Below are 21,023 nucleotides of genomic sequence, written 5' to 3' on the forward strand. Positions count from 1 at the left end.
ACCATTTCTTTTCAGTGGTTATGTAAGAATTGCTTGTTTGTTGCAAAATGTGGTGTTTAATTCTTTGTCTCTGCTCTTGCAGGGAAAGGGGCTGATTTGAGCAAGCCACCATGTCGAAAAGCAAAGGACATACGGAAAGAAAGAAAACTGCAGAAACTCCTTCAGAACCAGACGCGCACACTTGAAGGCTCTCAACTTCAAGCAGGAGATCAAGGTTGCCTCTTACAAAACTCTAAATCTAAAGCAAACCAACCTAAAACCATTGAAGACTTTATTTTTGACACTTTACCTGATGATGCACGACACAAATTGGAGGTAATGTCTCATTCAGTGTTGTTGGAGGCAAATTAAGGAAAAGTCTGGTTATGGAATTTTCGAAATGCTTAGGTGTTTAGTGTCCGTGACTTTGTGGAATAGTTACAGTTCAAATCTTGATTTTGCGGTGGTACTGCATGAGATATATATGGTGCAGCTGAGCTCTGTGTAACCACAAGAGGGTACTCTTGCACTTGCAGTCAGTCGTAGCAGAGACCAGTACAGTTACCAAAATAGCTTGTAAATTGATTTCATACAGCGTGACTTGAAAATGAAAGACTTTGAATTAACTGAGTGTTGAATGATGAGAGAGATTCAATATTTAGTTCTGCAGTATATAAATACTTAAACTATCTATGCTAACGAATCTTGACAAGAAAGTAGTAACTGTTCATAAAATTAAACAGATAAGAAGATAGCTGCTCTTTATAAACATCATTGATATGTGTTGATGTCTTTGGAAGCTGTAAAAGTGACGGTAGAAAATTTTCCTTAATATACTGGTTGCCATTAAATCTATTAGTAATATAGAGACAGTCATCTGGAAGACTTTTGGACTTTCTAACATTTGTTAATCACAAACCCAAATTTTTGTCTTTTTATTTTTTCTGGAAGCTGGAAAACTATCTGAATGTATGTATTCTCCTGTAGTTACTGATTATCAGTGATGGTATTCAAAATGAAAGGATTCACTGAATAACTGACAAGAAACCATGAAATTGATCCATCTCACTGACTCCTCCAGATTTTCTGATGAGTTGTATTACAGAAGTGTGATGGCTTTGTCTGAACATCTTCACTTAGAAGATGAAGGGAGAATTAAAAGGAGGATGGTTCCGGCAGTGTTTTCCCAGATTACCTTTGCTCCTTACTATGGCTCTCAAGTGTGATTTTTTTTTTTTAATTTTTTTTTTTTCAGTAGATCAGAACCAGTGATGTTGGTGAAAACAGAACCGTACTGAAAATTATGTGTGGTTTTTTGAAATGAACATGTCCTTAAATACGCTTGAAAAGAAATGCAATGTTGCTCATGTGATAGCATTCTTTTTTTGTTGGGGAGCAATCACTTTTACTAAGAACAATTTTTAATTTTTATATATATATATATATATGTTTTAAAATATTTTATTTTTGTGTGTGTAAGGGCGATGGTGGGGAAAACTGATAACTTCCTATTACAATTAACTCATAATTGAATATGGAAATATCGTTTTGTCTTCCTCTTTCAATTAGAAAACTATCAAGAAATCCCTTTGGGATTATCCCAATAAAAACGTAGTCTTTATCTAAAGTACACTGATACAAGTCTTCCAAAGGCATGGGTTCTTTGAGTATTTTTCAGCATAGTGTGAAACCATAAGAGAAGATTTTAAAAAGTAGAGAAAACCCCTTTTAAAATGTCGATCTGCATACTGTTGGTATTATTTCCTGAAAACTACTTTTGTAGTTGTTCTATAAGCATTTTAGTTGTCTTGAAGTTTGAAAACCTTGTATGTTATTCAATGTAAATATAAAAGCCTTCAATTGCCTAAACTGAGCTGAAGAATTGGAAGGTTTTTGTCTAGTATTAATTGAATTGTTGGGACTCTTGTGCAGGAAGTAAAAATTTCTCTCTGTTGTGATGTTTGTATATGTATAAATCTATAGTTATTGCATGATATTGTAATAATGAATGTGTTTAACTTCTTCTGAAGGTGAGGGTGGTGAGATCATCTCCACCAAGTTCACAGTTCAAAGCCACATTTCAGGAGTCTTACCAGGTCTATAAACGTTACCAGATGGTTATTCACAAGGACCCACCTGATAAACCAACTATAAATCAGGTCAGAAGGCCAAATGAATTTTGTGCAAAACTCAATTTCTCCTCCATTTCGTGTGCCTTGTTTCTAGGAGAAACAAACGTGGATTTTATATCCATTATATTTTCAGGAGCATGTGAAATACTAGATAAAATAAAATCAACGTCCTGAAAGTGCAAACTCTTTTGATATCTCTCTGTGATTCTTTTTGAATCACAAATATTTGGTCTTAATTGCAGACAGAAAAGTTAAGGAAGTTACGTGGGGATGCTATTGGGTAAGAGATGGAGAGGATGAGGCTTTTGGAGATAGATGTTGTGGGCCTTATAAATACGAATGTCATAAGAACTAAAACCAGCGAACGCTTAGTTTGATAACTAGTCTCATTGGCTTTGGTTTGAATGCTGCCGTAAGGAGGAACAAGCATGATCAGGACCAACATGTGAGTGAAGAATTTATCGCACATACAGATGGTTGGTTTAAGGTTCACAGAAGTTTTATAAACCTCTTCACTTTCAATTTAAGCCCTTCAAGAAGTAATCTGTGCACTCCATCTGAATTACGCATTGTTACTGCTTCTTGTAGTGACCAGGTGGTGTGTAATAGTTAACTGTCATATTACCTCTCTAAAACTATAAAGAAAAAAATGCAGGAGTTTGGAGAAAAAGTATGAGTAGCAAGAATATATAATTGCTAAACCAGGGCAGTGAGTGATGTGCCATTAAAAATAATACATTTTAAAAGCCCTTGAGACTGTGCAATAAAAATAAAATTTGTGGTTGATTTGTTAGATAACTTGGTCAAAAAATATGTTGACTAAACTGGTGCTTTGAAGTGTTCTAGTGTTATACAATTTTTATTCTTTTATGAAAGTATCAACAGTCAGTTTAAGCTTAGTGTTAGTTGTCAGACTTTCCCCTGTAGGAGATTTTCTTGTTACTGTGTATGAAGTAGAAAACTGACTTCAGAGGCTTTGAAGTGGTTAGGGGGAGATCTTTCACTAGCCTTACCTTCAGAAGCATATTATCTGATGATATGCACTCAAAATAGTATGCTTGTATTTTCCTTGCTCTGAAGGTGAGGTTAGTACCTGTCTCCTTTGAGGACCCCCAGTTCAAATCATCCTTCAACCAGTCAGCCACATTATTTGCCAAATATCAGATGGCCATCCACAAGGATACACCTTCTGACTGTGGCGAAAATGAGGTACAGTTCACTGCATGCACCTTTATGAAAACATATTTTTAACGCACAGCTAAATGATGGGAAACGCTGTCTCTTAGAATGACTGTAAATATTAAAATATTGGAGTTTCCATTTGGGAGGGAAAGCATTGTGCGTTTTAGTAAGCTTCTGTTGCAGGCTTCAGCTCAGGGGAAACAGCTGAAGAGAGAGAAAGTATGCATCATCATAACTAAAAAAACTAATGTTAGTGATGAGTTAAGTAGGGCTGTTGTTTGTACGTGATTTTTAAAGAGACCTGGAATGAGATTTCCACTGGAAATGGGATAATGGTATGGAAATGCCTTCTTTTTTTTATCACAAAAACATCTTATGCTTTAAAGTTGTTTGGTACCTTTTCCACATTTCTCCTTAATTTTTTGTTGTCTCACTTAATTTAAGAGGTGAAGGTTTTAAAAATCTCAGTTTTATTCACATTTCATTGCTAAGAATACCTCTCAAGTAGACCTCACCTTTGCAGTAGAAGTAGTGAAAAAAATATTCTCAGTATCTGATTGTGTGAGATTCAGTGAGAGTACATTGCATGTGAATAAAGCCTGCTTTTAAAATAGAAAAGGTGTTCACAGGATGCTAATCCTGAACTAGTAAGTAAATAATAATAATAAAAAAAAGTACTGGTAGGGTTCTAAACAAGCAGCAGTTCTCTGTTTCTCTGGCAGGTGGCACAACGTGCTCATTAGCAGAATTAATAAAGCTGCTATGTCAGATCTGTCATTTCTACCGATTGCAAATGTAGGACACCAGTATTGATCAGCTATCTGGTCAGACTTCCCTGTTCTTGAGAGCAGGACTTGCAGAAGTGATACCTAGCAAGCTGTGGCTGCTTTCCAGGTAGAATAATAAAACCACATAATCATTTTTGGCTTTGGTTCATAAGAACGTAAGGAGAGCTTTTTTGTGAGCTCTCTCTAACGCTACTGGGGAAAGCCATAAAATTTATTGCACTTTGGTTTAAAAAATAAGAGGACTCATAACAATAAGTAGTAGTCTCTGCCCTTTTTATAATTACTGACATAAATTGGGTTAATTATAATAAGGTAAAAATTGGATACATGCCAAGAAAGATTGAGCTATTTACTAGATTTGTGCCAGGTGTTACCTGGTCTGAGGAGGGACTTGGATTTGTTTGCTGTGATGTGTATATTTCAACACTAATTCTTGGACATAGCATATACGCCACCTTGCTTTTGCTCTGGAAATCTTGTTGCTGCAAAGAGAGGGTGGTAAGAACATCATATACCTACTTATTCTTTGCTTAGGATTGTGATTTTTTTTTTTTTAATACAATCATTACATCATGAAGAATCAAGGGCAAAATTGGGATGGCTGCTTGCAGTTCAGTTCTGAATAGCAGTTAGCTCTCACTTCATCTGATCTCCCTGGCTCGGAGAGCATGGCTTGGTGTAGGATCATAGAATCGTTTTGGTTGGAAGGGACCTTTAAGATCATCAAGTGCAACCAGTAACCCAACACTGCCAAGTTACCACTAAACTATGTCCCTCGGCACCACATCTAGACTTGGGTTTGATGGTCTTAGTCACCCGTGTAACTTTCTTAGTCTAGGGGGAAAAAGTTTATAAAGATGCGTTAAGGAGAGCTCAGGTTTCCACTACCTTAAGGTCTATCATGGGAATTGCTGTTAAATAGGAACGAGATGGATTTCTGTTTACTGCTAATAGTTTAATGGTTTTTTATCCTCCTCTTTTTTTCTTGTTACTTTCAATAGGTGTTTCCCTACTTTGCCTTTATCTTCTCTCTCTGGCATTACGTTTGTGCAGGCTTAGTGAAATATTCCAGGAGAGACGTAAGACCTTCTCTGAAGCTTCTAGTACATGTAAAAACTCAGTCTGATGCTGATGGGTTTTAATTTAGGTCCGTCTTTAACACAAGTGAATTGTGTTGTGTGCTCATGTGACTATCTGGCTAAGAAGGTCTTTCTATTCATAGTTGTTAGGCACTAAAGCTCTGTCACTTCCATCAAAAGCGTTTTGTATTTGATCCCTGCAGGACATACGCTGAAGAATACTTTACACACAATGGATTTTAATGTAGTTTAGAAGCCTTTTTTTTTTTTTTTAATACAGAATATGTGTGTGAGGAGAATTATTTGAGTCACTTTTAAGAACAGAAGATACCAAGTAGAGTAAAACTGATCCAAGTTATTGAGAGGAAAGGTGGAAAACGCTATTTGAAAGACCTCAGATTCTTTCTTCCTCATTTTCAGACTTTTTAATATATCATACAGACATTACGGAGCCAAGCAGTTTTTTAAGTAAAGGTAGAATGAAATTCTGTCCTACGCACAGGCCTTTTTAGCAGGGTGGTAACAAGTCTGCTTTGGGCTTTAAACTGGCAAACATCCAGGATTTTTTTTGCATCTAAAAATTAAATTTAGCTTTTAATCTGTGCAAGCTAATCTGTGTATGGTGGATGAACCTCCTTTTCAGGGAGAGTCCTGCACACTTTTTTCTTTGGAAAGCTTCTAGTTTAGAAAAAGTATTTAATTTTATATTTGGCTGAACACTTCATATTCAGAAACCTGCATATATTTAAATTCAGAGTCCAACAGAAATTGTTATAGGACATATTAACAACTTCTTTTTGGAATATATTCTTAGATTGTTGGCATTACAATATACTGTCTGCCTATATTAGCTCCTAGACTAGTTTAATATTAACCTTATTACATTAAAAAGCAATTTTAGGAATCGATTTAGAATTTTGGTGATTATTTGAAAGTAACACTAATATGGAAAGTTACAAACCAGTTCACAATATTAACAATAGGTATGTGAACCATGAAGTCAATTATTGCTCAATGAGTGAAAGAAGGCCCTGTATTTGCATGTATGCATTGTCTAAGCATCTTTTTGTCAAGACTTTATGTGAGAAGGGAGAATGGATAATTTCTAGGACAGGGAATCCATGGAATACTTGACACCAAAGATTACTTTGAATTTCAGGGCACTCTCTGGTTAGTGCCACTTTGAAACCAGTGATAACTGGTGTTTTAGTGTCCTTCAAGACAGTGGGTCTTTTTGAATTTTGCCTTTTGCTCCTTACTTTCTGCTCTCCTTCTTCTGCATCTCTGATGGAGGCTATGGTAGCACTAATAATAGTGCGTGTTTGGTAAAAAGAATTTAGTTTGAGATTTTTCTGGGGAGAGTCCTGCAGTGCGTTTTGGTGATGCAATACTGATTCCTGATTGAGGCGGTGGCTTCTCTTTGTTCTAATAAAAAGCAAGGTAGAAATTTCATAGTGGAATAAACTTTTTCCAAGTCCCAGAGTTGGTGTTACCCATCACCCAAAGGCAGTGATGGAACTTGCCTTTTCTATGGAAGCATCATCACAATCTTCAGTGCTGCTCTCATTGGTGAGCAGAGGGTTGTTAAGGTAGAAGTATATTTGCTATCTATCTGCCAAATAAGTTAATATTCTAGGAACAGTTTTGAGTATCTCGTTGCTCCTGGAATTAAAACCAGTTTAGCATGCAAGTGAAAATTTTTCAAATCTGTTTTTATCTTGATATAAAAACTACAAGTATTTTCTGCCTAGGCTTTTTTAACTGTCGATTATCCCTTTTTCTCTTAGTTTGTCTGATACAAATTGAACTTCCCTTGGAAATCTTCTCAACCCCCTCAAAACCCTTTGGTCAGTTGCTCTAGGATTCAGCTTCAAAACTGACCTGGTTGTCTCTGTGCTTCGGAGTGCAGTCAAGTACTGATGTTACACAAAACTGTTGGCACCTAAGAATATTTAGGTCAGCATGTTTTTATGGAATTTAATTGGTGTCCTGAGGAAAAACATAGCAAACAATTTTTCTAATTAAAGGTTGCTTCATAATGCTTGCTCTTAAATAGTGCTGTGAAAGAGCTGATTTTTCAGTTTTTCTCTGTGGGAACATAAAACCTTATTATGCTGCTACGTAAATGCATAGTCATCCACTTCGTTAGTAATATCTCTTTAAGAGTTGTTGGAAAAAATCAGAAGGATTAGGGGGAACCTCAACAGATTATCAAGTGAGAAAGTATAAATAGCTTCTGAATGAGGTAAGATACAATCATGGAAAACAGGTGTGTCACTGCCTATTGGAGAAGCTTATCCAAGGCTACTCTTGAATTAGCCAAGTCCCTGAACTGCTCATTTTTGGAAGCTGTGAAAGTGTGCAAGAGAAGAATCCGTTCTTCACATTCTATGCATTTCTTCTGGCCCTTTATGGCAGTATTGTATATGGACCTTTATTTCAGGTCCAAGACAGTAGTTCCCCTGTGCTGTTCCCGATATTTTATTTATTTAATTTTGCTAAAGTAGTGGAAGACTGTTTAGTATATGGATCTGTGCCTATAACATAGGAAAAAACTACTAACGTAATCAATTGCAAGGATTTTTTTACATGTCTACAAGTTACTTGTTTGTATTTTTTTCTGCTTGGATGGTGGTTATATTTATTTTGTGAAATGAGTGAAGCTATAATGAAAAAAAACTGAAATCACGAAAGCCTGGAAAAACTGAAAAAAGGAGAATTCTGTAATGAACAGAGAGGAGATAGTAGGCTGAGCATCCTTTCATTGAACAAGTGTTGTTTCCCTGTATTATCAGTGAAAGATCAGTTGGAACACAAATTATAGGGCTGCTCAGCAGATCGAGAGTATCATAATTATGCAAACAAATTGTATGAATGGCAGTTTGCCCACCTTTTTTCTCCTCATTAGTCATAAGAAATATAATCAATAATAACATAGCTTTGCCACAATAATTCACGTGCAGAGAAATGGACAAATATGGTTTTGGAGCCTGTATTTTTTTAATTTTTTTTTTTTGGAACTGAGTGACTTTTAATAGCATTTGGTTATATTTCTGGGGGAAAATGTGTAGATTAATGTGTAGACTAATGATCAGAGAATAAGACAGAAGGGTGAATTTTTATGTGTCTTGTATAATGCCAAGAGGCAGAAATACTTGGACAAATCATTGCATCAAGTCCTGGTGCTAGACAGTGCTAGTGGAGGTGGGTTTCTCCAAAAATGTATCGCTGTCTGTTGTTCTGGTTTTATGTCAAGAAACAGAGAAGAATATGAGAGTGACCAGGTAGTACTTCATGCTTTAGCTTTGTAGAATTACAGTACAAAAATCTGAAAACATGATAGAAGGAAACAAGACATGCTGGAGGGAAGGGATGCCATCCAGGGGGACCTTGACAGGCTAGAGAGGTGGGCCCATGCCAACCTCATGAAGTTCAACAAGACCAAGTGCAAGGTCCTCCATCTGGGTCGGGGCAATCCCAAGCACCCATATAGGCTGGGCAGTAACTGGCTTGAGAGCAGCCCTGAAGAAAAGGACTTGGGGGTGCTGGTAGACGAGAGGCTCCACATGAGCCGGCAGTGAGCACTAGCAGCCCAGAAAGCCAATCGTATCCTGGGCTGCATCGGGAGAAGCGTGGCCAGCAGGTCGGGGGAGGTGATTCTCCCCCTCTACTCCACTCTCGTGAGACCCCACCTGGAGTACGGCGTCCAATTCTGGAGCCCCTTCTACAAGAAAGATATGGATGTGCTGGAACGTGTCCAGAGAAGGGCCACGAGGATGATCAGAGGGCTGGAGTACCTCTCCTGTGAGGACAGACTGAGAGAGTTGGGGTTGTTCAGTCTGGAGAAAAGAAGGCTCCGAGGAGACCTTATAGTGGCCTACCAGTATCTTAAGAGGGCCTACAAGAAAGCTGGTGAGGGACTTTTTAGGATGTTGGGTAATGGTAGGATTAGAGGGAATGGATTAAAACTAGAGATGGGTCGATTCAGACTGGACGTTAGGAAGAAGTTCTTCACCATGAGGGTGGTGAGACACTGGAACAGGTTGCCCAGTGAGGTGGTGGAAGCCCCATCCCTGGAAGTTTTTAAGGCCAGGCTGGATGGGGCTCTGAGCAACCTGATCTAGTGGGAGATGTCCCTGCCCGTGGCAGGGGCTTGGAACTAGATGATCTTAAAGGTCCCTTCCAACCCTAACGATTCTAGGATTCTAAGATAGAAGCAGTAACTAGGTCTGAGGGCATGGGCTGGCACTTCAGATGAGAGCATTGGATTTAAGGAAGCTTAGTAATAAATCTGGCTTGTCTTTTGCTTTACTAAGAGCTATCCATATTTTCAAAAGTTTTAACTCCTGCTCAACAGCAAAAATACTTGTGTTCCTGTGTAAGAAATGCAGGGAGAAATTGCAGAATACAAATCACCTGGAAGATGCTATGATCCAACTCTATTCCAGCTTCAGGGTGATTAACAATGTGGAAATATATATGTAAATGTTTCAGAACATTTTGGCACTTGCGTGTCTTCTGTATTTTATATGAAGTGTCAAACTGTATTGCTTGGTATTGGAATGATAAATACAGATGTGGAACTGTGTAGCTCTGGAGGCAAAGATTTTAAATGAAATGAATACAGTGAAAATATTTCTGCTTGGCCCTTTCGTCCCAAGAAGGAAATGTTTTGATCTCAGTGAGGTAATCAATGGCTAATTTGGATAGAATAGGGGCTATCTCTAGGAGTTCTTAATGAAGTATCATCTCACCAGAGGCATTGCATTTCTGACCCAATGTTGTCTTTTTTTAAAATGCTTCTTGAAGTCAATTATAGAAGCTGTCAGTGTATTTTATAGACACACACACGTATATCTCTAAAAGCTCTCAGCTAGTTTAGTTCTTTAGCTGTATTCAGATCTTATGCTAAAAAAAACCCAAATTAATGCCTATCATTCTAAACCGAGGTTTATGTATAACATAATGTCATGTAAAAATTTGAAATGAAGCATTTTTTTCTTCCTGCCTCTTCTCTAGTGAACTTAGTGATTGCTCTGTGTGGATTTTAAACACCGATACGATACACCTGGTCCACTAATGTGATTTTTAGGCTTTAAGTCTCTTTACAGTAGTCTTTGTCTTTAAGAAACCCAGCTGAAGTGTAACTGAAACAAGCTATGTGGCAGCTACACAAGTTAGAAAACATTGCCATAAAAGATCATAAAAATTCTACAGTAGTTTCCAGAAAGAGCAAGAGCGAACAGTTTATTGCTGTTTAGACCTCCTGAAGCAAACGTTTTATTTAACTTTTCATGAGTGTTTTATAATGACAAACTTGTAGAAAAATAGTATGTGTCTCCATTCCCTGGGCAAAGCTAGCTGGACACTCTCTGCTTTGTGCTTAAATAAATATTTGTCTTGGAAGAAGAGAGTTTCACAACACACAAAAGATACGCTGTTTCAAAAGGAGCAAAAAATTACTGAAATAGGTATAGTGTTGTTTGGTTTTTTTCTTTTCTTTCCCGTTTTTTTTTTTTTTTTTTTAATTCCCTCCCAGAAATCTACTTGAAGTAATACAGAAAACTGAGTGAGTTTTGGGAAATGCCAAGGAGCACGTTCCGATCAGTTTGAAAGCTGGTATCAGCAGCCAGCTGCAAACTTTTAGGTCTCTCTAACCCAGTTTCCTCTTTCTTTTTTTATCTCCTAGAGAGAGAATGCTTAAAAAAATCAATAGCCTTCATGGTTATTTTTAACCTTCTGTAGCTTGCTTCGGCAGCCATACATTTTTATAATGCTCTTGAATTGGTTCTTTTATCATTTTGGTTGATGGCAGCGCTAATCTGGGGATGGTTCTTCGTGGCAGGCGGCTGCTGCAGCAGAACGTCTCCCCGCAATGAGTTTGCGGTTCAGATCTCTGATACTGTCAACGTAAAGACTTAGAACGAGTATTTCTGTATCAGCCTGATTCCTTCTGCTTACGTACGTGGCCCTCATGGCTAGTGCCCTGGATTCCTGCATTTTTATTCTCGAAATGCCTAGAAGAGGCTAGTAATTTAGGCATCCAGACAATTAAGCAACTTCTCCATAGTCATACCTTTTCAGTTCACATTCTTTTCGCATCACAGTTTACATTGTTCTTCCCAATTTTGATGCTGAGTTTTCTATATAAATCCATATAAAAGTAAAAAAACTTCAAGGTGGACAAATTCCATTATTTTGAGAGTACGGTTCTTCCAAGCAGAAAAAAGCCACAGTGACTTTTGTCACTCCGTAAGGGAATGGAAATTGTAATTTTGACATGTATGTTCTGTCCCATCAGCGATTATTTCTATTTCATTAATCCAATTATTGTACTGAAAACTACCTTTGAGATGTGTGTTTAAACTTTTAGTATGAACCTGGCACCTTTATGAAAAACAACACCAAAAAAACAGCTAACACCCTTGGTTTATTTTAGTCCCATTCAGAGATTGGATTTAAAAAAAAAAAAAAAAAAAAAAAAAGCCCAAATCCCATATCCATTCTATTCCTCACCTCTCCTTACTCAAAGGAAAAGGGCAAATATTAAATTTTCCTTCACAGTGAATTGCAAATATGAGCAAACTCTAATACGGTCAAAGGGAAAATCATAAATGAACACCTTTTTGTGATGCCTTCATGCTGAAGATCTCAGGTAATTTTATAATTACTGATGATGATGGCTCACAGCTGGGTTTTCCTGAGAAGGCTTTGATGTCATTGTGTGACATCAGGAGCACAGTAACTTTCATAAAGTTGCTGAGCTACTGGGTGAAATCCGTTCCAGTTTAGCATCCAAAGCATCTGAATGTCTTCCCCCACCTGTAAAAGGAAGCAGGTGTTAACACTCTAGTTTTATTACAGCTTTTTAAAGCTGTGCATGTGCTTTCACTTGAGCAAGTAGCTTTGAGTTGAACCAAACTTTACTTTTCTGCCCTTTCCCCCCCCCCTTTGATTTAATTCTCAATGATGTGTTCTCTCTTGGTTTTATTAATTATGTTTGAACTTATTTGCCATTGTTCTGTTGTTTCTTTTTGGCAATTGTAATTAGTTTTCCCCAAGTAAGAATGTTGTGGATTTCATATATATATAAATGATATAGTTTTTAAAAGGCTAAAGTTTATGTAATTCAGTTTGAAATTAAAATTAGAAAAGCATGACTTTATGAAAGGAATTTTAATTGTGCTTGTGTGACAGATTGATTTATTTTACATACAACACTGTTTCTTTCAGGGTTTGTTGAATCATTTTTGAATTGTGTTAATAATAGTCTTGCAGTGTTAAAATAAGTTTGTTAATTTAGAAACTGAATCTTATGTTTACTTCAGTTTAAATAAATGTAGACTAGATATATTCCTGGGTTATGATGAAAGTGGTGCGAATTTGGGGGTGGGAGGGGGAGTAAGGGTTGAGAAGATAACAGCAGAGGTCAGTGGATCTAAAATATTTACGAAATTCTCCAGCTCTATGTGTCAGTTAAATTCTTCCTTAAAAAAACAAAAACAATGACCAAACAGCAAGCTCACAACAGAAAATTGTTGGGTTTTGGGGTAATCATTTCTTAGTTGACTTCTAGAGAAGATTTCAGAGTCTTCTGAAGTTTTCTAGTAGTCAATTAAGAAAACTGCCTAACCTGGGAACTTTAGCAAGTATCAGCAGGTGAAATAATATGTAACAAGACTTGCAATTTTTTTTCCCCCATAAGATTGTGATACAGATTCAAGTGCAGTTAAGAATGTTTTTTCTAGCCAGCAGTGTAGATGGTTGCAAAAGCGTATACTCCCTAGCAAGCACGAGTTATGCTTAAGTGCCCTTGAAAAGTCCTTCCCGACCCCTAAAGCCAAGGGTTTGTACAGCAGGGCCTGGAGAAATGGATAAAACTATTTGAAAAGTGTCGTTGGCTCAGTTTTCTCACCCATAGGATTTAACTTGCACTATAAAGTTAAAGTTACAGATTAAGAACTATTGGGGGTCTTCTGACATGAAAATGAATAACACATGGTTTATTTTTTCTGAAGCCTGCACATTCTAACGTCACTGGCTGTAAGGAGTGATGCACTCGCAGTGTAGGAATTTGTACCTCTGTCCTTTTTTTTATAGGAACATAACTCAATAATTCAAATTTTGTATTAATTCTTTTTTTTTTTTCTCTTTAAGTATTATCTGGTTGGTTTTTTTCCTCTTGTTCTTTCTCCCTATCCACCAAATTAAAAAAAAATAATAGAATTTAATTAAGATATCATTTGTTTTTCTAAACTCTGAGTAATTTAGAGAGGAGGTGACTAGATCTGAAATTGTTAATTATAGGAAGTGCACTATCCCCTGTCTTCACCAGCATCTTACAGAAGTTCACTGTTCTTCCAAAGTCTGTGTCCAAAGGTTTACCATTCATCCATATATCAGCGACTGCTCTGTGTTTGAGGGGGAAACGTCTGAAATACGATTTCTGCAAAGTCTTGATTCTTTTAGCATCAAGCGTTGCACTTTCTTAGAGAGGCTAAGGCTGTGTTCACTTTGAGCTGCACTGAGAATGGGCCAGTTATTGTTTGCAGATCGATGTATATACACACATATCTACCAGAGACTGTGTTTTTATTTCTAAAATCCGCTTTATAGCGCCTTCTGAAGTAAAGAGAAAGTTTTAATTACTTAGGTTGTATATGGAACTCTGTCCTAAGCCAGCAACTTCCGATAATGGCACTTTTTATTGTTTTCTCCTTTCCTCTCCTCCCGTTCCTTCCTCTCCCATCCCCGGGAAAAGTGGGATGACTGAGAAGTAATCACACCATTTTTTGTATTCCCATTTAAATAGAATAATTTTCTTTAATTGATCTCAGAAATTCATAGAATTCTTGACAGCAAAATCTTGACAACAGTCAGGTTTTTGTAGGTGTCTATGTATATTCTTTTTATCAAGCTTTTAATTAAAAGTTCTATTGACTATTACTTTTCAGTTTGCAAACTGCTGCATTATGAAATCATCCAGCTATTACAAGAGGGGGGGAATTAAACTGTTTAACACATCCTTGCTTTTTAACAAAGGAGTGTTTTGGGGTTAAATACATACCGAACTTTGTAACATGTGGATGTTTAATGTGGAATCCACCGATAAGGAAGTATTTGTACAAAATAAGTAAATGATGGTAAATAAATAACTATTGTGTTTTCTTACTCTTCAAATATTGACCAAGCTCCAGATCACCAGATCATTAAAATCTTGCTTTATTGATTGATCATCTGCAGCACAGAATTTTGTATTGAGTAAAGAATTCTGTTCTGAAAATGCTTGCACTTTCAGGAAGTTGATTTTTTTTTTTTTTTTCCTTCTTCCTCTTCTTTAGACTTAAAACAGGCTGGCTTATGATTTTGCATGGAAATAGACTTGATGAGTGTATATTATGAGCTCTGAGGCCCTAACCCCCTTGCTTTAGTGATGGGGCAAGTACCAGTGGAAGGGTGGGAAAAGACTCACTGTTGCAGGCAGTCGCAGAGAAGGGTAATGTGTAATTTAGAATTAAAGACACCAGAAATAGACCAGAAAGACCTGTATTACGAAGGGATAATTCTGTCGCATCACATTTCTTAAAAGTCGTCTTTTTGTAAAGAGGAAGTAGTTTGGATGGTTAATTATTATATCCATTTGTACTTCAAAACAGAAAGTGGGAGATGGTTCAGGGAAATTCGATTTTAACTCTTAAGATCTGATGGTGTTTCTCAAATATATGGTTTTGAAATTTTGTCTTACTGTTAATGTATCCTGAAGTATTGCTAATATTTTTATTGTTTTTCTGCTTTGCATATTTGGACTGTCCTCTTGGGCACGTATTTCTGATGAATCTACCTCGATGCAGTTCACGCGATTCCTCTGCGATTCTCCTCTGGAGGTATGGATTCATTCTAGATGCAAGTTTTGAAATGAATGTATTCTTTCCTCTTCGCACTCTGTAGAGAGCACACCATTATGGTATAAGTGATATAGATGGGTGTCACAATATTTGTATCATCACCAACTGGTAAGGAAGATAACACCATGTTTTCAAAGGAGTCTGAGGACTCCTTTGCTGGATAATAAGCTACCACTGAATTTCCTATCACTGCATTATGAAACAGGAGCAGAAAGTGCTGTGTCTTTTCTGTTCTTGATTTATTTCTATGAAAGAAAAAAATTTATTACTCAGTAACTTACTGAGAAGTGGTGTTTGACTAAAATCTGAGTTAAATGTTTAGGAGAGATGATGTTGCTTCATTTCAAGTAAGCAAACTGCTGCGGATTTCTTGCACTGTCTGTCTTGTTAGTCTTAAAGAGTTAAGTACTGCGTGACTGTAATGAAATTGTCAGGTTATAGTAATTATGCTAGTAATTTGATATGTTGCAGTTTGAATGAATCCATGTGTGGAGAGTTTGTTGGTTTTCTCTGTCGAGTCCACTGGCCTTTACATTCCTGAAAGCTGAAGAGTAATAGAGCTCATTAGACTTTATAGGAAAAGGGCTTTTATCACCTCATCAACTCAGGCAGCAGACTGCCATTATATTCTTAATTTTGTACAGCTACGTAGATGTTGATGCACGCTTCCCTGCCAGGTTTATACCAGTATTGTTTCTTACAGACACTTTTTATTGACATTTCGAAGCTTGAATTAAATTTTGTGTGGCACCACTACAGATGTCTTCAATTAGATGAAGTTAAATAAAAGGGGTTGTATATCAGAGGCCAAGGGATTCTTGAAATTCTTTATTCTGAAACAGTTGCCACAAGCAAATCTAGTAGTATGTAGTCTGTTTACTCTTTTGAAGAAAATAATTTAAAATCAAATTTAAACCTTACATGATTTCAATTTGTAATTTTTTGAATTTTTAATGTTGTTATTAGCTGCAAATAGTATGAACACCAAACTCTTCCTGTCTTTTTTATTTCCTCATTGTATTAGTCTGTTTAGTTTCAGTTTTTGATATGGGCTTTGGCAATAAAATGGATAGTTTTAAAAATGGTAAAGTCCATAGTAGCAGAAAACTAGGCGATTTTCTAGCAATAAGCAGGATAATGTAAAGAGAACTGTTTGGGTTTTTTTTTTTAATCTGTCCTTTTGTCTTAGAAGCTACATTTAAACATTTGCCATTTTACCATTTCATGTGTGCAAATACTACCTTGTTTGGAGAGGTGTAGTTACCGTGGTTCAGTACAGGAGAACCGCATGGAGGAGCCTTAGCCAAAAATCCTTGTGGTCTGGTACTGTGTTGGTGCCAAAGTGAGAGAGTTTAAGGTAGAAGGGTGCGAAGAAAACCTGCGCTGCTCAGGGTGGATTCCAAGATTTTGGTGCTCGGACAGTTAGGGGTTGTTCTGGGCCAGGGGTGACATCGGTGTCACTAATAGTCATCTCTGCGTTTGTCCTTCCCGAGCTGTTCCATGTCCTCTTGATACAACAGTTGGAACGAGCCTCAGCACTCAGATGTGCCGTGGCATTACGCAGTCGGATGATTATGCTTGTTTGGTTTGTTTTCAAATCCTCCTCTTCAGTCTTTTTCCATTTTGACGGATCCTGAGCATTAAATCAATGATTTTATAAAACTGCTCTCAAAAGCATCTTTTGGACTCAATTGCTAATTTATACCCATTGTTTTAGATGAGTATATAGCAATGGTTTTTTTCCCCCATGCGTTTATGAACATTTGATATTTCCTCTGCCTTTTTAATCACTCGGTATTATGGGATCTTTCTGTAGTTGTTTACTCTCAGCTTTTGTTAACCATCCTGAATGCTTATAAATGATCAGCGCAGTTTGTTGCAACGTTGTTCAGTCTTCAGTGATTCACATACCAGTGTGGAGAACAGCACAGATCCAGCACGATGGAAAGTGAGCTGCTTTACATTATGTAAATGGTCATTTGTTCTCGTGTTGCTTTTGTCCGAGGTGCTTTTGAATCCTAAAGAACTGAAAGGCCTTTGTGAATCTAGATCTTTACTCTTCAAAAAGCACATCAGCTTCTGCTCAGCTTTATTTTGTTTATTGATATATGTTAATTTTTAGGGGATGTAATAACGAATGATATGGTGATGGGTCTGTAATTCCCAGGGTCACCTTCTGTCACGTTGTCGTCACGTTGGATGCACTGCTCAGGACTAAATCAAAGCTCATTTCATTTAGAGATCTTGGCAAATTGCCTTTTTTTTTTTTTTTCTCTCACAGTGGTGTAGACATTACCATGATGCCTACATGGGGATACTCCTGTTCAGATTGAATTTCATGTGTTTTAATTTGCACGCATTGCCTTTTGTCCTGTCAGTGGTAACTGCTGAGAAGAATCTGTCTCCCTTGTATTCACTCCCTCCCGTCAGGTACTTCTACTACTGATAAAACCTCCCTGCGCATTGTCTGTTCTCGAGGCTGAAGAGTCCCAGCTTTCTCAAGCTCTCCTTATACCTCAGATGCTCAGCTCCTTAATCATTTTCACGGCCCTTACGGACTTGCCACAGTAAGTCCTTATTTTTCTTGTACTGGGGAGCCCAGCACTGGACCCAGCACTGCCGGTGCAGCTCACCACTGCTGAGCAGAGAGGAAAGCTCACCTCCCTCGCCCTGCTGGTGCAGCCCAGGATGCCGTTGGCCTTTTTTGCTGCGAGGATGCATTGCTGGCTTTTTTAAAATGAAAACATGCAGTGCTACCTCTCTGCTGACACAGCCTATATTTGTAGGCTGCTTTCCCAGCATCTCCGCTAATCCCTAATGAAAGGAGGACGTAGTAGTGAAAAGGAAATAAGTTGCTAACCAAGAGATAGAAATCTACCATATGGTAGGTTGTGTGTGTGTGTGTGTGCCTTTGGGAAAGGAACTGCTGGAATTAATCACATCACTTCTTCGGCAAATAATTTCCACTGGAGTGTAGAAGTCAAGGGTTTCCTGGCTTTTTTTTTTTTTCTTTTTTTTCTTTGTGTAAGGGATAGCCTGGGTTTCATATCTTCCTCCTCCCTCCATCCACAACAGAGGGTAAAATGGAGAAGTTCAAGATAGGAAATCTCCTGAAACCGTCCAGAGAAAAATAATCATGCAGTTGGTATGGTTGAGATCCATTTTTGGTAGGTGAGTGTGCGATGCCTTCTGCAGTTGCACACTGGTCTGGCATGTGGGTTAACAAGTGCAATTTCCACAACAACAACAACAACAACAGTAATAATAATAAAGAAGTTGTAAAACATCTTTTAAAAGAAGTAAAGAAGAAAATGGAGTGCATCATTGAGCAGTTATTGCACTGAAGTGTACTAATTGGTGCAATATGTAATACTGGTTGCTATTAAATATTTAAATTTTAATAATGCGTTATAAAATACGAGTAATCAAATATGTTCATGGAATCATTAGCTAGGAGAATATGAAGACAGGTCGAATTAACATGCGGTGGAATATATTGTATTTTTCTCTGCAATATAGTCTAAACATTGGATAGGAAATTATTTGTTTTAATTTTTGTCCTGGATTTAGTTTTTTTTTTTTATTTTATTGTTTCAATATCATCACTTTATAATAATTCTTTGTACTGAAGTTTGAGTATACATTGTTAATGTTAAATAAGTTGGTCCCTCTGGACTGATTCCAGGGCTAATGTGTCTTGTTTCGAGTAGATAAGGTAAACCTTCTCCGGTGGGGCTTGCTCACCTGATGTCACTGGTGTATTTTACCTCACCTTTGACAAACGTGGTCCCAGGTGGACACGGCAGTGGAGTGAAATGGTATAACCTGCTTCAGGAAAATGTTTCATATTCTAGACCTGTTTCACGTCAGATTGCCTGGACGGTGCATGAGAAATCAAGTTAAAGGAGCCAAGTGTTCATTGAGATATTGGAGAAAACGTAACACTGATAAGTGTTACAAAGGATTACATTGTATGAAACCTTTTCATTTCAGGGAGGAGGAAAATGTTACTCTTTTTAAAAATGTTATTTGCTTAATATAATGGAGATCCCTGAACATTTTGCCTGAAATCAGTGCTCTGCTTGTTATGTTTGTTACAGGACATAGCCTCTTTTATGCTCCTGACATTTCACTGTAATTATATTAGAGAAATAAGGGTAGTTTATACTTTACTAGAAGTTCTTGACTGCTGCTAATACTTCAGTTTGCAGAGATCTGGTGACCAAACCCATGTGATGCCATTTGGAGGTTTGCGGTCAGACAGACACAGCATTTGTTAAACTTCAGAAGACTTTGCTTTGAGTGAAAATCTTTTCCCTGTTGGCTTAGACTATCTTTTTTAACGTTCATTAAATCCTACATGATGAGTTTTTGACAAAGAAAGAAAATCTGTTTTAACTGAAACTTGAGGAAGTCTCTGTTATATTACCAATCAATCATGTTTCCCCGTGGCTTGAAGGAGATGTTTAATTTTTTCTGCGCCTTGGGAGCTGAGAGGAGAACTCAGCCTGTGCCTCAGAAATCCTTAGAGAAAAATCTCTGATTCGACTGTCTCCCAGTTAAAAGTTTTACTACTGACCATGTGATTTCATTTGGATCTCCTGAAAAGTTGAGGATATTGTATGAAACCATAACTGTTGAATAAGTAGGTTTTACCTGAATGAGAAGAAACCCAGTTTAATATGCTAGTATCCCAGTCTAATATCCTCATATACTGCAGATTGAGCTCTCGAATGTTTGATCGTTTCACTTTTACAGTGTCTGTAGCTCCATAACTAGTTTTATGCTATATAGCCATATGAAAATGCAAGCATTTTATTATATGGCCTTTATTTTGGGACTTATTGGTTGGGTAAGTAAGTCAGTTGAAATGATTTTTGTTCACGTGATTGATTTCTTTTGACACATGTGGTACCAATTAGAATAACTTCTACTGCCCATCGTCTCTTCAGTCTGCGCTACTGTATCAAAATACTTGATTAAACCCACCTTCTGTTGTTGTAATGCAAACCAGTTGGTAATAGTAGGCAATATTGTCAGATTTATTGAGTGAGAAGCAGCTTTCTGAAGATCTGGCAATGCAGTGAAAAACATGACTAGATGGATAATTAAGTTGAGCACAGTGGAATTCAGGATTAAAGTAAACTTGACATGGGAGAAAATGGCATGCCAAAGTTGGTTGTGTAATACAGTTTAAATTAGGAGATCATTTTCTTCTTAATTTGAAGCATCAGTTGCTGGCTCTAGGTGCTTTACCCCATCCGGAGACGTACTTCACTGCACATCCAAAACCGCGGCGCACAAGAATAGCGAGTTCCTTAGTGTTTTTGCAGAAGATACTCTGATGTGGGCTGACAAAGAAGTTCCACAGATTTTGTTGCAACACAGAGTTTCAGGTTCTTAGATAAAAGGTGTTTTGGTGGTCATAAGGAGTAAACCTTATAAAGAGTAAACCTCACTTAAAGAGTAAGCTGTTCAGTTCTTTTTAGAAAATGCTCTTCTCAAGCGACTTTAATGGCCACTCTGAGAAACTGAATTTCTGAGGCCAAAGCGCTTGCAGTACTTGGGGCGTGGGGGAGAGAAACAGCAGGGTCCTTGCTGTGGCAGAAGGCGTTGGAGGAGCTGGGCAGCCCCAGCCAGCCTTGGGAAGCGCCAGCATGGTGAAATGTCTGCCTTTCGCCTGTCTGCCTTTGGGCTACATCTCTTGTGGAAGAGCAAGTAGGTCAAATTAAACAGTATCTGCAGAGTTTGTTTGCATGTAATAATGCATTAATAACTTGATGAATCACATTGTTGTTTGATCGTGTCGGTGCTATAAATGCTAGATGGCAGAGGCTGTTTGCAGATTCCTGTTTGGGATGCGTAATACATAGAGTTTACCAATCATGAGTACGGCAAAGGTCACAAACGATACAGTGAAGTAATATTGCTTTCCCTGTTTCTCAAATTCCTTTTTTC

At 37.5% G+C, this 21,023-nt stretch overlaps 1 protein-coding gene across 4 annotated transcripts in view; it reads left to right on the top strand.

Moving 5' to 3' along the window:
* The window catches only part of ATE1 (arginyltransferase 1), an 88,122-nt gene that overhangs the window by 9,250 nt on the left and 57,849 nt on the right, over positions 1 to 21,023 (top strand). For 3 of the 4 annotated variants that reach the window (XM_063337685.1, XM_063337683.1, XM_063337686.1), the window contains exons 6-8: positions 83 to 315; positions 2,010 to 2,138; positions 15,012 to 15,044. In XM_063337685.1, coding sequence (XP_063193755.1) covers positions 83 to 315; positions 2,010 to 2,138; positions 15,012 to 15,044 — 395 coding nt within the window. Of the gene's footprint in view, positions 1 to 82; positions 316 to 2,009; positions 2,139 to 3,191; positions 3,321 to 15,011; positions 15,045 to 21,023 lie in introns of all 4 variants that reach the window. The other variant, XM_063337684.1, reaches the window with a different exon arrangement.

This window comes from Chroicocephalus ridibundus, chromosome 6 (assembly GCF_963924245.1).
Source record: "Chroicocephalus ridibundus chromosome 6, bChrRid1.1, whole genome shotgun sequence".
Lineage (NCBI taxonomy): Eukaryota > Metazoa > Chordata > Aves > Charadriiformes > Laridae > Chroicocephalus > Chroicocephalus ridibundus.